Source organism: Aethalodelphis obliquidens, unplaced genomic scaffold (assembly GCF_003676395.1).
Source record: "Aethalodelphis obliquidens isolate GAN/ISIS:26980383/991018 unplaced genomic scaffold, ASM367639v1 scaffold7, whole genome shotgun sequence".
NCBI classification, from domain to species: domain Eukaryota; kingdom Metazoa; phylum Chordata; class Mammalia; order Artiodactyla; family Delphinidae; genus Aethalodelphis; species Aethalodelphis obliquidens.
In genome coordinates, this window is record NW_020837951.1 from 36,279,094 (window position 1) to 36,301,055 (window position 21,962).

Consider the following 21,962-nt stretch of genomic DNA (forward strand, 5'->3'; position numbering starts at 1 on the left):
TTTTTTTTTTTTGTTTTTTTTTTTTTGCGGTACGCAGGCTTCTCACTGCTGTGGCCTCTCCCGTTGCGGAGCACAGGCTCCAGAAGCGCAGGCTTAGCGGCCATGGCTCACGGGTCCAGCCACTCCGCGGCATGTGGGATCCTCCCAGACCGGGGCACAAACCCATGTCCCCTGCATTGGCAGGCGGACTCTCAACCACTGCGCCACCAAGGAAGCCCCTTAGTCTGGTTTTGGTGTCAGGGTGATGGTGGCCTCATAGAATGAGTTTGGGAGTGTTCCTTGCTCTGCAATTTTTTGGAAGAGTTTGAGAAGGATGGGTGTTAGCTCTTCTCTAAATGTTTGATAGAATTCACCTGTGAAGCCATCTGGTCCTGGACTTTTGTTTGTTGGAAGATTTTTAATCACAGTTTCAATTTCATTACTTGTGATTTGTCTGTTCATATTTTCTAGTTCTTCCTGGTTCAGTCTTGGATGCTATACTTTTCTAAGAATTTGTCCAATTCTTCCAGGTTGTCGATTTTATTGGCATAGAGTTGGTTGTAGTAGTCTCTTAGGATGTTTTGTATTTCTGTGGTGTCTGTTGTAACTTCTTTTTCATTTCTAATTTTATTGATTTGAGTCCTCTCCCTCTTTTTCTTGATGAGTCTGGTTAATGGTTTATCAATTTTGTTTATCTTCTCTAAGAACCAGCTTTTAGTTTTATTGATCTTTGCTATTGTTTTGTTTCTATTTATTTCTGCTCTGATTTTATGATTTCTTTCCTTCTACTAACTTTGGGTTTTGTTTGTTCTTCTTTTTCTAGTTCCTTTAGGTGTAAGGTTAGATTGTTTATTTGAGATTTTTCTTGTTTATTGAGGTAGGCTTGTATTGCTATAAACTTCCTTCTTAAAACTGCTTTTGCTGCATCCCGTAAGTTTTGGATTGTCGTGTTTTCACTGTCATTTGTTTCTAGGGTTTTTTAAAATGATTTTTAAAAAATTAATTAATTTTATTTTTGGCTGCACTGGGTCTTTGTTGCTGCACCCGGGCTTTTCTCTAGTTGAGGTGAGCGGGGGCTACTATTTGCTGTGGTACACTGGCTTCTCATTGCGGTGGCTTCTCTTGTTGCAGAGCACAGGCTCTAGAGTGCAGGCTCAGTACTTGTGACACACGGACTTGGTTGTTCCATGACATGTGGGATCTTCCCAGACTAGGGCTTGAACCCGTTTCCCCTGCATTGGCAGGCGGATTCTTAACCACTGTGCCACCAGGGAAGCTCTCTAGGTATTTTTTGATTTCCTCTTTTGATTTCTTCAGTGATCTCTTGGTTATTTAGTAACGTATTGTTTAGCCTCCACGTGTTTGTGTTTTTTACGTTTTTTTCCCTGTAATTGATTTCTAATCTCATAGCATTGTGGTCAGAAAATATGCTTGATACAATTTCAATTTTCTTAAATTTACTGAGGCTTGATTTGTGAACCAAGATGTGATCTATTCAGGAGAATGTTCCATGCGCACTTGAGGAGAAAGTGTAATCTGCTCTTTTTGGGTGGAATGTCCTATAAATATCAATTAAATCTATCTGGTCTATTGTGTCAGTTAAAGCTTGTGTTTCCTTATTAATTTTCTGTTTGGATGGTCTGTCCATTGGTGTAGGTGAGGTGTTAAAGTTCCCCACTATTACTGTGTTACTGTCAATTTCCTCTTTTATAGCTGTTAGCAGTTGCCTTATGTATTGAGGTGCTCCTATGGTGCACCATAAATATTTACAATATTATATATAATTGTTATATCTTCTTCTTGGATTGATCCCTTGATCATTATGTAGTGTCCTTCCTTGTAACGTTGTCTCGTAACATTCTTTATTTTAAAGTCTATTTTATCTGATATGAGTATTGCTATTCCAGCTTTCTTTTGATTTCCATTTGCATGGAGTATCTTTTTCCATCCCCTCACTTTCAGTCTATATGTGTCCCTAGGTCTGAAGTGGATCTCTTGTAGACAGCATATATATGGGTCTTGTTTTTGTATCCATTCAGCAAGCCTGTGTCTTTTGGTTGGAGCATTTTATCCATTCATGTTAAGGTAATTATCGATATGATGTTCCTATGACCATTTTCTCAACTGTTATGAGTTTGTTTTTGTTGGTCGTTTTCTTCTCTTGTGCTTCCCACTTAGAGAAGTTCTTTTTGCATTTGTTGTAGACCTGGTTTGGTGGTGCTGAATTCTCTTACCTTTTGCTTGTCTGTTAAGCTTTTGATTTCTCCATCGAATCTGAATGAGATCTGTGCTGGGTAGAATAATCTTGGTTGTCAGTTCTTCCCTTTCATCACTTTAAGTATATCATGCCACTCCATTCTGGCTTATAGAGTTTCTGCTGAGAAATCAGCTGTTAACCTTATGGGAGTTCCCTTGTATGTTATTTGTTGTTTTTCCCTTGCTGCTTTCAATAATTTTTCTTTGTCTTTAATTTTTGCCAATTTGATTACTATGTATCTCGGCGTGTTTCTCCTTGGGTTTATCCTGTATGAGACTCTCTGCACTTACTGGACTTGGGTGGCTATTTCCTTTCCCATGTTAGGGAAGTTTTCGACTATAATCTCTTCAAATATTTTCTTGGGTCCTTTCTCTCTCTCTTCTCCTTCTGGGACCCCTATAATGCAAATGTTGTTGCATTTAATGTTGTCCCAGAGGTCTCTTAGGCTGTCTTCATTTCTTTTCATTCTTTTTTCTTTATTCTGTTCTGCAGCAGTGAATTCCACCATTCTGTCTTCCAAGTCACTTATCTGTTCTTCTGCCTCAGTTATTCTGCTATTGATTCCTTTTAGTGTATTTTTCATTTCAGTTATTGTGTTGTTCATCTCTGTTTGTTTGTTCTTTAATTCTTCTAGATCTTTGTTAAACATTTCTTGCATCTTCTCGATCTTTGCCTCCATTCTTTTTCCGAGGTCCTGGATCATCTTCAATATCATTATTCTGAATTCTTTTTCTGGAAGGTTGCCTATCTCCACTTCATTTACTTGTTTTTCTGGGGTTTTATCTTGTTCCTTCATCTGGTACATAGCCCTCTGCCTTTTCGTCTTGCCTATATTATTCATCTTGCCTATATTACTGTGAATGTGGCTTTTGTTCCATAGTTCTTCTTGCTTCTGCTGTCTGCCCTCTCACTCATTGTAGTTTTGATTTGCATTTCTCTAACAATTAGCAATATTGAGCATCTTTTCATGTGCCTGCTGGTCATCTGTATGTCTTCTTTGGAGAAATGTCTATTTAGGTCTTCTGTCCATTTTTTGATTGGGTTGTTTACTTTTTTGATATTGAGTTGTATAAGCTGTTTGTATATTTTGGAAATTAAGCCCTTGTTGGTCGTGTTGTTTATAAATATTTTCTCCCAGTCCACAGTTGTCTTTTCATTTTGTTTATGGTTTCCTTTGCTGTGCAAAAGCTTGTAAGCTTGAGTAGGTCTCATTTGTTTGTTTTGCTTCTATTTCTTTTGCCTTGGGAGACTGATCTAAGAAAATATTGCTAAAATTTATGTCAGAGAATGTTTCTCCTATGTTCTCTTCTAGGAGTTTTATGGTATCATGTCATATAATTAAGTCTTTAAGCCATTTTGAGTTTATTTTTGTGTATTGTGTGAGGGAGTGTTCTAACTTCATTGATTTACATAATACATCTTCCAGTATGTTGATTGTATAATGTAGTTATTATACAGATATATAATTTATTTAATCAACTTTAATCAATATCCTATTGGTGGATGTTTAGGTCATTTTAAATTTTTCTCTATACCAGCAATGTTGTAGTAAACATCCTTTATATGTATAGATGTGTTTTTGAAAATTTGTGAGTTTTTGTGAAGGATAATTTCTGAGAAATAGAATTGCTAGATTAAAAGGTATGATTATTTGAAAGTCTCATGGGCATAACCCAATCTTCCCTCTTAAAGTATCCATACCAGTGAATTTTCCCACTTCAGAATAGAGAGTGCCTGTTTCTTCATACCCTTGACAGCCCTGTCTTTCTCGGCATCTTTTAGCTGTGATGATAATGTCCAGTCTGCCAAATCTAAAGACCAAAGGAAGCCTGGTATTTCCCAAATGACCCAGACTGTAGATATCTTCAAGAATTTACTTCGTGTTTTTTTTTACAAATTATTTTACCAAAGATTGAAATGAGAGGAATATGTGGCTTTTACTTACTATCTGTTGGGTTCCTCATTGGATAAGATTGGGTATAATTGTTTACACAGTGTATTAATTGTGGACTAATAGAGGCACAATAATTTTCCACTGCTTTGATCTGAGAAGGACCAGGAGAAGAGTCTGTTCGAAAAATGGCTTGACAGTATTCTCGGCAGTTTGTGTGATGGCCTGCATAACTGCAACAAACTGAGCCCACTAGGGGAAAAAAAAAGATTACATTGAAATGAAATCAGCTATTTGCTAACATTAAATCATCATAATAATGATGGAACAATATGTGTCTTTTTGAATTTCAGAAATAAAACCATGCCATAGAAGACACGTAGTTAAAGTCAGCACTACTATAAGCATGGCCATGGGGACATTCAGGCGCTCACTGGTCTGAGAAAGTCATTATTTGTCAACTTATAGTCTATAGTGCGGTGGTTCTCAGCAGGAGCAGTACCAGCCCCTGGGAGAATTTGGATGCATGTGGAAGTGTTTCTGGTTTTCATGATGACTTAAGGATGACTGCTGGCATTTAGCACATGGGGGTCAGGGCTGTGCAACGTACAGGAAAGTCTCATATAATCGAAACTGTCTCCCAAAATGCTAATAGCACCCATGTTGAGAACCACTGGAACAGCTTCCTTCCACGTTGGATCTGTGGAGATTCATAAACAAAGCAAACCAAAGCAAAACAAATCAAACATATCAAAATAAAACAAAACCCCAAATACCTCACATTTATAAAATAGGACCAGTAAAAACCAAGAGATATCAGGACCACTTCATAAATTTGCAAATTATATAACTGTCCATCTTGAAACAAAATCCCTAAAGTTCTATACTGTTTGAAAATCTCCAAGACTATGCCTAAATTGAAAGTGCTCACCTCAAAACTGATATGACTTGCTTCAACACTGAAAAGTAAAACCCACATTTGGAATAAACAATTCTGGACGTATGTATTTTTAAAAATCAAGGTGGACTATTTAAGGTATCTGGGAAGAGCAGGATGAGTGGCTGGGGGTGCAGATGTGGGATTTATAATGAAGAACAAGAGGTCCTCATAGGAGAGGCTAAGGGGTCTGTGGGAGGCTGAAGGGAGCCAAAAGGGTAGAGGTATGGCTGGAAAAGGTTAAGAAAATGGCAGGTAGGAAACCTCTGATAATAATTAGTGATGGTTATAGAGGAACCAGAATCCGGTTTCTGGTGGATTCCACAGACCAAGGAATGAGCAGGGAACTCAGGCGGCTTCCAGAAATAATGATAATGATAAAATCATATACAAATGAACTAAAGTAGGACTACACTGATAGCAAGACAAGCCTCTTTCCTGGACAAGGAAACTGTTTCATACCTATTGTGCCAGCTAAGTTTCTGATTTGAAATTACTAACAAACTTACATTGTTCATTGCTGAATTGTTCATTTTATTCACAAAGAACAATCATTAATGGCTACATTTATCATTGTCAACCTCAATGAAGCTAAAACTGGGGGCAGGGGTGAGGGATGCTGAGGACAGAGGAGACAAGTGAGAATAGGACAAAGATGCCTGTCTTCTGATGCCCCAATTAGGCTGGCTTCCTCAGTGTGGGAGGATATAGGATTATGTGCTAAAGACTATCTGGAAAATCTTGAACTAAACCCCAGTTAGAAAGAGTAGAAGATAAAGTACAGACAGCTAATGTTTCTTATACTTTAATACACCCCACTGCCAAGCTCACCTAACAACTCTTTACTCCTCACACGTGTTTCCCCATCTCCAACTGCTCTCGCTGTTCCCTTCAGCTGGAATTCCCTTCCTCCAATCTCTACTGCTCACATCATGTCCATCCTTCAAGGCCCAGTTCAGCTACCAACTCCATGAAGTCACCTCTAAGCGCCCCTGCAAGATGTGATCCCTCCTTCCTCTGAACTCCCGTGGCACCTTATCAGTAACTCTATCCCATACCCACCATGTCCCAGAGTTCTTTGTGTACAGGTTGTGTCCCCCACAGGTGTGCATCTGCCCTGCACAGAGCAAGTAGTCAGTGAATATCTGCTGAATGAACTGAGAGGCAGCCCTCAGCTAGTGCTGCAATTATATTACGTTATACTACGTGGGAGTGTTCAACTTCTGTTTATATCACGTGGGAGTGCTCAACTTCCTGTTTATCCAAGTGGGGCATGATCTTCCTCTAAAACACCCAGCACTGATATCTGCTTTGTAAATCTGTAATTAGGACATGGGAATTGTTAGAATTCATGAATGGCCCAAACACTCCAGAGGAAAGAGCCTATCAGAATCCTGCTGTGCACATTCCTTCAGACGGTTTAGTAACAACCTAAGTTATAATGTCAGAGTTTTGGCAATATTTATAACAGCTAAATCATATTCTGTAAACCATGTTTTTCTCTTTGGATTGCTTGTATAACCATCAACAATATACTTACTTTCATTTCTGCTAATGCAACTGAAAAGAGCATTCTGTAAATTAAAGGAAAAAAAACAGAAATTAACAACCACATAGAATTTCTAATTTTATTCCACTTTTAGAGTTATATGGAAATCAGGATATCAAACTATTTAATCCTTCTCTAAATCCAAGATTAAAACCAAAGAAACTATGATATAGCATTCTGGTGAAAAGAGAAACCATCTTCTAATACATTTTGGGGATCAAGATTATCACCCAAGCCATAAGCTGACCACATTATAGCAAACCAAGTTTATGTAAAGCTGTACCAATGTGTGTATGTGGGGAAAGTACAATGTAGTAATCTCAATTGTTTCTTGTAGAACATAAAAAAGCTTTCAGATAATAATATAATAAAGGTTATTTAGGAAATACATATTTCATATAACCACTGCATTTTAGAGTTGAAAGGACCTTGGAGATCACCTCTAATTGTTCTCAAACCTGGCCATGCACTAGAACACCTGGGCTTCCTAGGCCTTAACCCTAGACTACAGAATTGGAATTTGGGAATGAAGCACAGAAATCTAAATTTAAAACAAGGCCTCAAAGATGATTCTTATGCAGCCATCCTGGGGCCAGAGTTGGGGAATCTCTCTACCATATTACAGATAAAGAAACCATTTCCTTAGCAGGGGAGAGACTGCCCCAGCTCACAGAGCAAGTCAAAAGTAGAATCTGAGACTAGAATTAATGTTTTTAGATCTCTTAGATCACTGTTCAGAAAATATCACACTGTGTTAAAGTCATTGTAAGGAAAATAAACAAAACAAGACAAACAAAACTTCCTTGTACAATGCTATTTGGATAATCAGGGCTTGTAGACTATGATTAATATCACACTTGGAAGAGAATAAATTCTTAAAAGAATATGGGCATAAATAAAAGGTAGATGGAAAACAAGGACACCCTTATTAATGAATAGAGATGATTTTGGCTTTTATTTGCAACTAACTTCCAAGCTGGCTACGTGATCTAGCCTTATTAAAGGATCAGCTTTACTGACACTTAAAACCTAGCTTCAAGAATCCATCTATGTAGTTGTGTAAAGCTGTACTGCATTTTCTCTACTAAATAATATTCTACTGTAGGAATAAACCACACTTGATTTATCCAAAGCAAAACAAAATACCCAGGACCCATAGATAAGGGCTAATGAATTCACCCAGTATGAATTCTTTCTGTTAGAGATCTCATCAAATAATATAAAATAGTGAAAAGTAAATATTCTTGGTATTCTTTAATAGTGGTCTCTTTTATATTTCTCTTCATCCATGTTTCTTTGTTTTAGTTTGACTTTTCAGCTACCCATTATAGGTAGCCCTCTATTTTGGTTCAATGGTTTCAGGAACACTTTCAATAAAATGATCTAAATCAATATTAAAAAGTCATCTGCTACCATGACTTCCTTGGTGGTCCAATGGTTAAGACTCCAAGCTCCCAATGCAGGGGGTCCGGCCTCGATCACTGGTCAGGGAACTAGATCCCGCACGACGCAACTAAAAGAGCCCTCATGCTGCAAGCAACTGAAGATCCCACACGTGGCAACTAAGACCTGGTGCAGCCAAAAAAAAAAAAAGTCATCTGCTACCAACTTTCCAGCCCCTTTTAACTGGGTGAATAAAATTCTCATTGCCCTTCTCTTTTCTTTTTTTTGTTTGCTTTGCTTTTTTTGGCTGAGCTGAGAGGCTTGTGGGATTCTAGTTTCCTGGTGGAACCAGGGCCCTCAGCAGTGAAAGCACGGAGTCTTAACCACTGGACCGCCAGGGAATTCCCTGCGATTCTCTTTCTAATATGCAGGTTGTTCCTCTTGTTCCTCTTGTTCCTCTTGGTTCCTCTTGGTTCCTCTTGGTTTTGGCTTTTTTGGCCTTGTTCCTAAAGAAGTATGTTTATTATCTTGGTGGCCGTCCTGGGTTACATGGCCTGATTTCCATTTTTGTTATTCTTCCAGTTACTCTTAAAGTCTCTAGAGCTGTGGTTTTCAAGTGGAGGTAATCTTGCTTCCCAGGGGGCATATGGCAATGTCTGGAGACATTCTTGGTTGTCATAACACAGGGGGGTTGGGGTGTTCTACTGAACTGACATCTAGTAGGTAGCGGAGTCTAGAGATGCTGTTAAACATCCTACAATGCATAAGACAGCTCCCCTACAACAAAGGATTATCCGGCCCCAAATGTCAATAGTGTCAAGGTTGAGAAATTCTGCTCTAGAAACTTATAAATTTGTTCAAGCTTGATTTTTTTTTTAATTTGATCTTAAAAATAAAAGAAATATCACTCTGGGTCAGCCTTGTGGATCACTTAGCTTCAGAGAGAGGTACTAAAGGACACAAAATCTGAAAAATGTCGGAGATCAGCTAATCCAACTCGTTTGACAGAAGCCAGAGTCTGAGGCCTAGAAAGGAGAACTACTTATGGACCCTAGCTTTCACCCACAAATGGGTTGGCAAACTATGGCACCCAGGCCAAATCTTGCCCGCTGCCTGTGTTTGTTAAGTAAAGTTTTATTGGAACACAGTCACACCCATTCATTTACATATTGTATATGGTTACCTCACACTATAATAGGAGAGTTGAGTGGACAGTAAGCCTAAACTGGCTGGTAAGCCTAAAATACTTGCTTTCTGACCCTTCACAGAAAAAGTTTGCTAACGGCTGATATAGAAGGGCTCAGCTGTCTCTCTTGATGTCACATCCAGAGCTCAGAGATGTTCCCTAAGCATTTCTCGTTTCCCTTAATGTTCACTGATAGACCTTGCATGCATAGCGTTACTCTAACTTGTTGAACTAAAAACTTTTATATTTCCACGTGGCAGCACCTCTAGTGTTAACACCATTTTTACATCTCTTTCTTTATCTTTACCAGTTTTAAGGTTTCAAACTATGGTCCTTATAGGGAATAGACTGGCGGTTGCCAAGGGGGAGGTGGGTGGGAGAGCGTTGGATTGGGAGTTTGGGGTTGCATGGTATATATACCATGCAAACTGGTATATACAGAATTGATAAACAACAAGGTTCTACTGTATAGCACATGGAACTATATTCAATATCCTGTGATAAACCATAATGGAAAAGAATGTATATATATGTATAACTGAGTCACTTTGCTGTACAGCAGTAACACAACATTGTAATTCAACTATACTTCAGTAGAAAATGAAATTAAATTTAAAAAAGAATGGTCCTTCACTCAAGTATACTGGTATTTGATGAATTCATCAATTCTCTGTTGCTTACTTTACACGCATCATGATTTTATCATATCCCCCTCTTTGATAAAAGATTCTTAACCTTAGGTAACTCTACCTAAGGTATAAACTATAGGTAACTCTACCTTTTCACTGCTAAAACTACTGCTGACTAGTTTGACAGGGCTTAAGACACACATGAGTTACAGCCCTGGCTGACAGTTTCTTCATTTCTTAAGATGGTCCATCAGGGTCTTAGCTAGTCAATTCTTAAGTCTTTCAAATGTCTGATCGCCATCTAGTGGCAAAAGTAGGCAGTAACTGAGGGTTTATACTCAGTTGGGTTTATACCAAGCCTCTTTTTTTTTTCCTGTTGCGGAGCAGAGGCTCCGGACGCGCAGGCTCAGGGGCCGTGGCTCACGGGCCCAGCCGCTCAGCGGCATGTGGGATCTTCCTGGACCGGGGCACAAACCCGTGTCCCCTGCATCTGCAGGTGGACTCTCAACCACTGCGCCACCAGGGAAGCCCCCAAGCCTCTTTTGATCTTCTGCCACCAATATTAATACTCAATGTGACTCCATATAGCAGCTCCCTCACCCCACTCATCTTACTCTATAAATCAAAATTACAGTGTAACTGAGGTTAGGATCTACAAAAACCTCAGAGACCCAAAGAACATGTCAGTATGTAAGCGCTGACAGCAAGAGACCTTCAAGTCCCAAAGCCTTCACTATACAGCTGGATAGAGATGTACAGAGTAAGCAAAGGGCAAAGGCGGGGCTAGAACCCAGATTACTCTGCCAGTGCTCTCCCATGACACTATCCCGTGAGAAGACTTTGGATTATTATTCTGAATGCAGCCAATGCAAGGTTGAATTTATGTCCATAGAGTATCCTATTTTAAGTCTATTTTTTAAATCAACATCTTAAATTGTGAAAAAATCATTTTCTTGAAGTATTATCATTTCCCTTAAAAAATTTTGATCATGAAATCTTTCCTCAGGCAGCTGCTTTCATTAGCCAGTTCCCTACCCTACCTAAAATGGTTTTTGAGAACTGCAATAAGCCCTCCCACCTATGGGCACACCTAGCAGAAAAACTAAGATACAGAGTGAAATCAAAGTCAAGGGAACCCTATGTGATCCTTCATGCCACAGTGACCTTCCTTCTGGGGGGAAGAGCCATTGGGGTCCATCTGCGAGGTAGACTCTGCGGCTCTAACCTCTTGCTCAGAACCTGGCTCTGCAGATTTATTTTCTGACCTGGCCACTCACTTTTCTACTTCAGTGACCCCTTCTGGCATTTCTCCATTTGTCCACTTGTCTCAATACTTTCTCTGTCCACTGCCCTTCTGCTACTACTGGTCCCTCCAGCTTCCCTTTCTCACCAATGATGAGGATGACGAAAATGAAACAAACATTTCACATGAATCTTATTAAAAACAAACAAAACCAGGTTTGAATCTTGGATATTTTAGTCACTTCTGGACAAAGACCCAAAAGAGTACATTCTATGAACTGTTATTAATGTTTCCTATTCCCAAGGCTACTAGTTAAAAGGGGCTGCTTTGTTCCTAAGGTCTCAATAAATAAAATCTGTTTGCTTTTCACAGATGGACTGAGAGTTCTCCCAGTTTGAAGTTTTGCATGAAGAATCTAGCTTATTAAGTGCTAAGTTGGGGCTTCCCTGGTGGCGCAGTGGTTGAGAGTCCGCCTGCCGATGCAGGGTACACGGGTCCATGCCCCGGTCTGGGAAGATCCCACGTGCCGCGGAGCAGCTGGGCCCGTGAGCCATGGCCTCTGGGCCTGCGCGTCTGGAGCCTGTGCTCCGCAATGGGAGAGGCCACAACAGTGAGAGGCCCACGTACTGCAAAAAAAAAAAAAAAAAAAAAAAAAAAAGCTAAGTTGGAGAGATTAAATAATTGACCTTTTGTTTTTCTTTTTTTTGGCCACGCCATGCAGCTTGCAGGATCTTAGTTCCCCGACCAGGGATGGAACCCAGGTCATGGCAGTGAAAGCACCGAGTCCTAACCACCGGACCACCAGGGAATTCCCCAATAACTGACCTTTAAAAACATGTTTTTTAAACCTCCACAAGGTATTTTCTCCTTGTTGTGGACACCATGGCTTTTTAGTAAAAAAAATTCTAAGTGACTAGAATATGTAAAGGAGTTTAATAGGACATGGATATCACTAAACAAATGACTCTTCAGCCTCCCAAATAATAAATGTCTTTTCAATAGTGGGATAAAAATGAAACCCAAAACTGAGATAAGATTAATAGGTCCAGACTGCTCAGAGAAGTTTGCTCATTATCACCCAGAGCATCCAACCAGCTGGAAGCAAATTCACTAGCAAGTAATACCTGCAGAGTAACATGAGGTCTAGAACACAGCTTACACAGAGCATGTGTTTGTGGCAAATTGACTGCAGCAATGGCCCCAATTTTTTACATTTCCCTGTATCTATTTCTCTCACACTAACTCTGGACTTAGTCATGTGATTTTGCTTTAGTTAAGTGGACAGTAGCAAGCATGAGGTAAGTAGAGACCTGCACATATACTTGCATGTTTCCACTTCTTTTCTTGAGCCCCTGCCACCACCATGGGAACCTGCCTGAGCTAGCCTGCTAGAAGGCTGGGAGAGACACAAAGAGGAGAGCTGAGCTGACTTAGCCAAGGGCATCCTAAACCAGCCAGACCCTGGCTGACTTGCCAGCTGACTGCAGATGCACAAGTGAGCCCAGCCAGAAGCAGCTAGGCCTGCTAAATGCATGAGAAATAATAAATTATTATTAAATAATAATAATTCTAGGCTATGGAGTTTTGGGATGGTTTGCTACACAACATTGTGATTACAGATACAGTATTCAGTGCTTTCTCTGTTCATTCAAAGAATGCCTGATTCATAGACATTTACACAGGGTTTTCGCATAAAACTGCTATTTACTCTGAAACAAAGAACCTTATGTACTGTCCAGAGTGGGAAAACTTTCTATTAAAAAATTCTATCTATAAAAATACTAACTGTAGCACCTATTTACAGGCAACAAATTTTTGTTCATCTTTTAAGTCTTACCTGCTCTGTGAAGACTTCCCCATTACCCTGGGAAGGGTTTTTTCCTCCAGGCTTCAACGTGTCTTGCACAGACTTCTAGCAACGTACTTGTCTCACTGTATTGTAATGGACTATTTGAATTTCTCTCTTCCCATGGACTAGGCTATGAACTTCTTACAGACAGTGGCTAAATCCTTCCATCTTTGTACTCTGAGAACAGTGCCTGATACATATTAAGTGTATCAACTCAATGAATGTTGAAGGAATGAATGAATGACGTGCATGCAAAGACAATTGAGACAATGGACTCTGTCCTAGGAACTCAAGACTTTAGCATTAAAAAGTGACTTGAAAACAAAGACTTACACTATACGGTGACCAATGCTATAATAAAGCATGTCAAGTGTTTATAAATAGCAACTAATTTTGTGTGTGTGACGGTAGAGGGCTGAGCAGGAAAGGTTTTAAAGAGGAACCATCTAAGCCAGAATTTCAGTAGGGTTATGGCATGCTGGGGTGGGGTGGGGGTGAAGGGGAGTTCTGATTTGTAATATTTGCTGATATGCGTGGTATAAATACCCCCATCACAGCTGCTTTTCAAGTTAAAAGCTGGCTTGCCAAACTCCTGAATATTTAACAACCAGTTCTCCCTAGCTGGTGGGAGCTGGCTCCAGTCTACTAATGGATGGGGATGATAGGATGGATTCAGGGAACAGGAAGTCCAGGAGGGCAACAGGTGGTACAACTAACAAATACAACACATGGTAATCTGGGAAGTTATAAGCAGTAAGCCGCTGAAGCGTCAAGGAGGGAAGAGTCGGGGGCTAGGTCGAGAAAAGCTTAAGTATACCAGGCTGAGGAACATGAACTGTATCTTACAGGTGAGCCACTGAAGAGTTTCAAGGAAGGGAGTGATACGACCATATTTGGTCTTTAAAGAGGTCACCCTACGAGAAGTGGAGATAGTAAATAAGAGGAGAAATTAGAGACAGGAAAGCTAGTTGGGCAGCTATTGTAGTTGTCCCCCAAAGTGGTATAAAGGCCTGAGGTAGGCAGTAACTGAGGATCTGGAAAGGAGACCAATTTAAGACATATTCCAGAGGCAAATCTTTAGAGCTTAATAGCCAGTTTTTTTATTTTTTGTTTTGTTCTGTGGGAGGTGGTGAGAAAGAAGAAAGAGTAGACAACACCTCTTAGGCTTTTAGTTTATGTGTCTGGGAGGACTGTACTTAAACAACCAAGCAAGAAATGCAAGAAAATGGTAAGTTTTTGTTTGGGGATGTGTGTATGTGTGGTGTTGTGTAGCAGTAGTGTGGAGGGAAGAAGAGGTAGGGAAGGTTAACAGTCAGTTTGGCTGATTTGAAATGTCAGTTGAACATCAAAAGAACACATATCCAGCAGTGATTCAGGAGAAAAAGAGGTTAGCAAAGAAGATTCTGGAGTTGTCATCATATTGGGGCAATTAAAGCTACGGGAGTAGATGAGATTGCCTAGGGAGAAAAACCTGGCCATTTGGATCAGACCAGGTCACAATCTAATCAGACTTGATCAGATTTCCCTTTTGGGATGATCTCATTCAGGTGACTTATAAGAAGAATGGACTGCAGAGGAAATACACTAGCTCAAGGAGACTAAATGGGAGCTATTCCCTTCCCCAGTACAAAGTATGACAGAACAAAACAACATACAAATGGAACGTAATCAAGGATTTATACTATCTCAAGCCAGTACTGCAGGACCTAATAGGTTTCGCTCTTTTTGGAGCTCATCAGCTGCAGGTAACGGCTCAAATCTAGTCTGACACAGCATACCTGTATAGCATTTTACCATTTACAAAGCCTCCCATTCACAGTCTTCTACTTACCATATTCTGACAATTCTTGGAGTTTCCTTGGTACTAAAAGAAGCTTTACATTTAGGTGCTGAAGGCTCTGCTGAGGCAAAGTACCACATGATTCTTTTTGCTAAAATCCCCAAGCCAACTGTCCAAAGCCTAGGCTGTCATCTGCCATGTAAGAAGGTCTACTCTATTCCTGGAACTACTGCGGCACAGATCCAATCATACCGAGGCACAGAAGGCCTCTAGCTGTCCAGAGAATCCTGCTGGTCCTACATCCCTGCCCTCCTAGGTCTAAATTTTTAGGGCTATTTTTTCATCCCTTTTCCTTTATGCTTCTGGTAGTAAATCTAGAATCAAGGTTAATTTGAGAGAAAAGGAACAAAATAAAATTAAAACATAGAAATCTTTAAAACAGAACATTTTATTGCGACATTTCCTGAGGATACACTGGACAGCCCATACAGACATACATAAATATGCACCAAACACTGGCATCCACGGGTACCACAAAGTGTGTGGTAAGCTACCATTTGTGTACAGAAGGGTAGAAGAGGACTATATATACATATTTACTTTTATGTGCATAAAATATCTCTGGTGACCTTAGGAACTGGGTGGCTGTGGTATAAGAGGTAGGAAAGAGACTTTTTATTGTATACTGTTTTGAATTTTGAACATGTGAATATTCAAAAAATAAAATTTAACACATACCTGCACTCTTATGCATTTAGCTGTGTGTTGATAGGATAGTGCTGACAGACCTGAGCCTGGCACTCACAAGGCTGACCATCTTTGTTTTTGTGGTTCTTAGAGCCTCTTTTTAATATCCTCAGAGTCTTAATTTTATCTCAGCATTCTCAGAGAACCAGAGCCCCAGGACAGAACATTATTTTAGTTTTCTTTAGCAACAGTTTAGTTTAAAACTTAAATGGATTAAGCTTAAAAAGAAAAAAAAAAAAGCAAATCCTCACAAAAATATCTCCTACTGACTTTCCTTCATAGTTTCTCAACTTCCTTAATGAAATAACATCAAGGAACTGGACTGAAGAAAGCTAGGAAGAAAGGAGAGAAATGAAAATCACATTTCTGAAAACAATATAAAGAAAAGCACAGAGAAGGATCTGTGAAAGAAGGAATAAAAAAGTAAAAGCACAAAAGTCTGAGGACAAATTTGCAACACTGTATTTCAGTGGCTCATGCAGCAAATGGAAAGGTATATATATTTATGGCCATTATGTTAGAGAACGGCAGGTAAGGTGTGACATAAAGGTATGAAATGGGTTTATGAACCTGAAACTAAAATTTGTCTCATCATGTTACAGACACTGCCAGGTCTCTGGGAATACACCAGCCTCATATCATCTTGATGTTTATTCTGACATTCAAGAAAATCACTATCAACAACCAATTTTTGTTTTTAACCACCGTCTTGGTGGCTAGAAGAAAATGTTTTCAGCCAGCTATAGACAAAGACTATGCAAAAAGTATTACACTAGATGTCTCACACCTCATGGAAAACATGATTAAGTTTTTACTTTAGTTCTAATCAGCCAATTTGCCCTAGTATGGCTAAACTAGTATGGCTCTAGTTTATATCCAGCATTTGTTCTGATTGTTGGTGCCGGTCATTCCAGTTGTTTAATATTTTAAATATCATCCCTGGTCTAGTATCATACATCCATGAGTGCATGTGGCCTGATAAATACTTCTAGATGGGCCAAGACCAAGCCTGTGAAAACGCATGGCTAACCTAGAACCAAGCATGCCCATGACACTTGAACACATCTGTGATGGAGTTATCAAGCCACTGGTTGATTTTGATAGCTCTAACCAAATGTGTGTGATTCTGAAAGAAGTATTCTCAATTTCTGAAGGTGGTACTCTTTCATAGGTATGAGTCAGAATAAGAGAACTGCAAAGATGGGAGAATAGCCAAATCTCCTATCCATTGCAGAAATCCCCTCCACAATGTATTTATCCAGTAAATCTTTGCTTTGAACACTTTCACTAATAAGAATTTCTCTTTTTCTTGGAATATCTCAATCTAATATTCTCATTGAATGTCAGATCAGTACATGGCTCCTTCTCTTTCCATTCCCTAAAAACGATTTTCAAAATCAGCTTTCTATTTTTTCTATATTTTTTCTTTCATAAAGCTTTCTTTCACTCTCAACGTTCAAGAGTCACTTCATGGTTGACTTTGGGCATGATCTCTCCTCATCTTTAGTCTGGTATTCCTAACTACCTCTGAGATATGGGTTTTTACACTTAAAAAGACCTAACAATGTACTTCAATTTCTTTAAAATCCCTTCCCAATGTATATGCTATCTTTGCTGTGTATTTCCTCTTTTTTTTAAACTCAATAATAAATTATTACTGTTTTATACAACCTGTGTGTGTTTTAACTTAGTCACTTTGTATTTTTATTGTTCTCATTTTCCTTTGCATCTCAAATAATTATAGATATTTTAGAACTTCCTTTAAAGAAGGATTTCTAGCAAGGGTCCAGTACTGGCAATTCTCTGTTTTTGTCATATGGAAATACCTTAATTTTGCCTTCTTTCTTGAAAAATATTTTTGCTGGATATGATAGTTATTTTCTCTCAGAACAGTTTAGGTATCATTCCACTGTTCCTGGCTTCCTCTATTGCTACTGAAAAATCAGCTGTTGACCTCCTTTGAAGAGAATGTCTTTTTTCCTGACTGCTTTTAAGACCTGTGGCTATGAGGTCTGTCTGTAACGTATGGATTTAAAAAAAAATCCTGCTGGAGATTTCTTGGGCTTCTTTAAACACTGCCTCTGTCCCATATTCTTTCTTCTTCTTTGAGTATTCCAATTAGAATACTTCCTCTATTCTCCATGTTCCTTAAACTCTCTTTCAGCCTATCCTGCGCTGCTTTTCCATATAACTTCTTTAGTCCTATCTCCCAATTCACTAATTGTTTTTTATATTTCCCTGAACATCATCTCCTATATTCAATCCTTTACAACAAATCCTGAATGACGGACTCTACCTTCAAATCTCTGATTTATTCCCAAATACTCGATTTTATTGCTATCATCCTAGTTGTGGGCCTTATTTGTTTTTAGCTAAGTTAGAGGAACTTGGGGGATCTAAAACTTAGCCTGCACATACCTAACACTTGAAGCTTTCTAAAATATTGGACTTTTATTTGTTATGTTGGTCTCCTATCACAGAATCTTTATCATCTCCCTCTACTAAATAATGGGCTGAGCCCCAAAATATCATTTTTCCAGGATCTGGTCCCACTTTCCTATCCAAGCAGATTCTCAGCCCAAAATAGGCCTATCTTCTTTTTCACCCCCCACCTCAGTCATGTGCATTTTTGCTAACATGCTGTTGATCCAGTCTTCTGACCCAAATTATACCAATCCTTTCAGGCCTCTCTTTTGCAAAGTTTTCCCTGTTAACTCCCAACATGCTCAGTCTGCTTTCCAATTTCCTTGAGTTCTTGCATGTTCAGTACATATTTTAACTATCTTGACTCAGGTATAATTCTTTAGTATTTGAAGTTGAGCTATATGTAGCTTAACCATAATTCTAACATAGGTCTGACTTCAAAGTTTTTTTTCTTTCTTTTTTTAAGATAATTTTATTTTATTTATATATTTTTGGCCATGCTGCGCAGCTATGAGGGATCTTAGCTCCCCGACCAGGAAACGAACCCATGCCCCCTGCAGTGGAAGCATGGAGTCCTAACCACTGGACCACCAGGGAATTCCCGAAAGTTTGTTTTCTTTCTAATATAATAAAACTGCCTCTCACTATTCAATAAATATTTGTTGATTTGCCTAAAAAGAAACCAGATACTATAAAACCACACATAAAAATGCTTTACATTTCACTAGTTTATCTTAGCTTGGTTGGAACAAAACAATCTTAAATGGCATAAAAATTTTAAACTTTATTCATGTAAGTAAATTTCTCAGGAAATCCCCTCGAAGGGGATTCTGCAGCAGCTTATCAGTAAAGATAAACATTAGCTCCTTCAAATATAACCGCTCATTCTCTGAATCTCTAGTCAAACTGCACAACACCATCCTTCAGGGTAAATGTTAACTCCTAAAGTTGTAAGCCTAAAGGAATAGCTTACACATCTGGAAATTCACTTCCAGGGACCACTCCAGTGTTAAGGAAAAGGTACCAAAAGCCTAGTTTTATAAATTATTCTAATGTTGATAAGCAACTAATCCAGTTAAAATAGGTTGCACTACACCAATGTTACCCAATTCACTTTATAACAAATAGCCATTATGTCTAGACTAGACTTTAACAATTCAGTGAGAGTGACTGTTATTTGGGGCTTATAATGCAGAAACTTCTTTCTGTGTTAAAGTGCTCTTGTCTCTCTTTTTATTTCTAAATAACATAAAAAATCAAATTGAATCTTGAATTATCTTGAATAATTTGTACAGTTTTATATATATATAACACACACATATATATATAAAACACATGTATACTTTACATATATGTATTACATATATATATTTTACGTTTATATATATGCGAAAGAACCTTCTTGGCATGTATATTTTTGGAAGATAGTTGCTTAATTCTAGGCCAAATAGGGGAGGATAGACTGGAAAAGGTAAACTACTCTTAGTATTTCTCTCATAGGACAGTGTTTATCTCTCTTACCTTTCCTGTCCCGTCCTTCATCAACACATACTGGCAGACTTCCTAGGGCAATGCAGAAATCCAGACAAGAGAAGGAAGCACACTAAAATAATGGAGGACAGGCTACAGGAGATGGACAGTGTCAGACATCATGTGGGAGAAAAGAAGGAATTATCACAGTTAGCCACTTTGTTCAAGAGAAACTAAAACTAGTTATTTCAAAGGTAGAGAGATAAGAAAAAAAAGAAAGATCTTTTACTTCTTTGTAGAAAGGCTCTTTTCAATAAGAACAGAAAAGAGTTGCAGTTAATTTGGAAATTTGTCTTCAGAGAAACAGATATAACTTAGCAATAGTACAAAGGAACAAAGGATAAATAAGATTTTTCCAATTCCAAAATATTAATCGAGAGCTATAATTACAGGCTTTGAGAAAAGAAAAAAAAATTAGAACTATAATCTAGAAGCAGTTAAGAGAGTTGTTCTATCTTTCTTCTCCAAGAGAATACAGACTATTAAAAGCAATAGGAATCTCAATGTTTATACATACAAATGATGAATGAGGCATATGTGCTTAAGTATTCTTAATTACACGGTCTTACACTATAAAAAATAATATTGTCATACTTAACAATGAAGTTCTAGGAACTGAACAAAGTAGTCCCAGTGAGGAGCTCTATCACATTAGCGACAATCTTTTGTACATATTTGTCTGATGTGAAATACCTCCTCTACCTCTGCCCCTCCTCAACCTGTTCCCCCCCACACCCAATCTAGATACCACCGTGCTTGAAACACCACCATTGGGAGACAAGAGTCCTTCAGATTTAATAGCCTTTGTAATTTGGTATGTACCTTTCCCCCCCAAATGTAAGATGCTAGGAAAGTCTGAAGCTACTCACACTAGCAATGTGATTTTGTTTCTTCCAATTAGAGGTAGTTGATAAAAGTGGATACCTGGATGGATCAAGGTATAGGAAAAGGGGCAAAAGAGGATATGGAACCTAAGAAAAACTATTTTACAACCTTGGATACAACCAGTTGCTTTATTATGAAAACATCATAGGTTAAATCCTCTGTATATGTGATTTAGGCATTTCTTTCAAATTAACGTTTAATTTCAACAAGTTAATTAAAATTATAACATTTCTAAAAAAAGGTAAATGACATTTTTCTCAACGCCATATTTTCTGTAAAGTAAAAGGCAATTTATTTAACGATGAATTCATTTTTAAAATTTGAGTGATTTTATCAATTCTGATAACATCTAATTAGTCTATCCAAATTTGTTAAATAAAATGCATACCTCATATTCTTTTCTGCAAACTCTGGAAATATCATTTTTTGAAGATGCCTAAAAAATAACAAATTTCTGCATTAATTTATTTAATCCACATTAAACAAACATTAGCTCCAGATATGCTAGAATTTCACTCTCACTTTTATGGCTTTAATCTCACATAATGACACAGTCCTTTTGTTATTTCAGAAACTAGATAACTTTGAAGGAAATGTAAATCAGAGGACTTTTTTTTTAAGCTGAATTCCATTCTGTAGCAAATTTTCTTGTGAAGCTCTGAAGCTCTGCTGCAGTGAATTTTCTTGTGAAGCTTTGCTAGGGCATTTATAGTTTTCTTTTTCTTTAACCCTTCATGTTTTAAGTTCCCATATGAGCCAAGATCCATATATAACAGAGGAGACAACTAAAGAGTGAAAGGCAATGCCAGGCAATTAATAAGTTATTTTTATGTAATTTTCTTAACAAGTTTATGTAGAAGATATTATTTCTTCTACAGATGAGGAAACTGACAGACAGAAAAATAGAAAGTTATTTACTACATTTAAGTATACACTTTCTATAAAAAACAAGCCAAAACAAATCTGCTGAGGGGTGGCTGTTCTTCCACATGATGATAATCCTCATTTAGAGACGGAGTTCCAGAGCCATGGACTCTGGTTCCTTGTTCTATTTCCTCCCGTTCTATCACCTAGGCTCATGCAATTCTGAATAGACCAGCTGATGAGGACAGGGAAAGCAAGAAGCAGAATGGACTGGCAACTATTCTGTGGCCCACTAGATGTACTACAGCTCAAATGCTCTACAACTCAGTTTCATCTCAATGCCTGGAGGAGAACAGCAGATAGCTAGGCTATGTGCTGCCCAAAGAGTGTGGCTCAGTGGTCTGTATGAAAGTGAAGGCATCACCATGTCTCATATACTCCTGTCTAGAGACCAGTCACTAGAAGGAGAAAATAAGAGAAGGCTTTCCCGTTTAGTTTTAGGGACACTTAAATTTCCCAGTTTTCCATACTCCCACCATTTGGAGTATGAGGAGCCAGGAGACCAGTTTTTCCACAGCACTCTGAGGAACCACTATGAAAAACATACAGTGAGGAAGAGTTCAGGGGCCTAACTTGAATTGGACCTGAGATATATCAAATCAAAGAGAAGTCATAATTCACTGTAGGAGACAGGCTCACCTTAGGGGCAGAGAAGGTATAAAAGAACATACTCAGAGTAAACCCATGATGAACAACAGAGGGAAGATGAAAGCAAAATAAGCCAACTGTGTCAACTGCTCTCATCCAAGCATGCCTGAAATTTACACGA

At 38.5% G+C, this 21,962-nt stretch overlaps 1 protein-coding gene across 5 annotated transcripts in view; it reads right to left on the reverse strand.

Moving 5' to 3' along the window:
* RECK (reversion inducing cysteine rich protein with kazal motifs) overlaps positions 1–21,962 on the reverse strand; it is a 73,480-nt gene that overhangs the window by 36,238 nt on the left and 15,280 nt on the right. Inside the window, exons 1-5 of one of the 5 annotated variants that reach the window (XM_027105527.1) lie at positions 20,658–20,705; positions 19,376–19,477; positions 6,605–6,638; positions 4,738–4,827; positions 4,182–4,379 (exon numbers count right to left, since the gene is read on the reverse strand). In XM_027105527.1, coding sequence (XP_026961328.1) covers positions 4,182–4,379; positions 4,738–4,827; positions 6,605–6,638; positions 19,376–19,396 — 343 coding nt within the window. In that variant the 5' untranslated portion in view covers positions 19,397–19,477; positions 20,658–20,705. Of the gene's footprint in view, positions 1–4,181; positions 4,380–4,737; positions 4,828–6,604; positions 6,639–19,375; positions 19,478–20,657; positions 20,706–21,962 lie in introns of those variants that run through there. The other 4 variants (XM_027105523.1, XM_027105528.1, XM_027105524.1 and 1 more) reach the window with 4 other exon arrangements.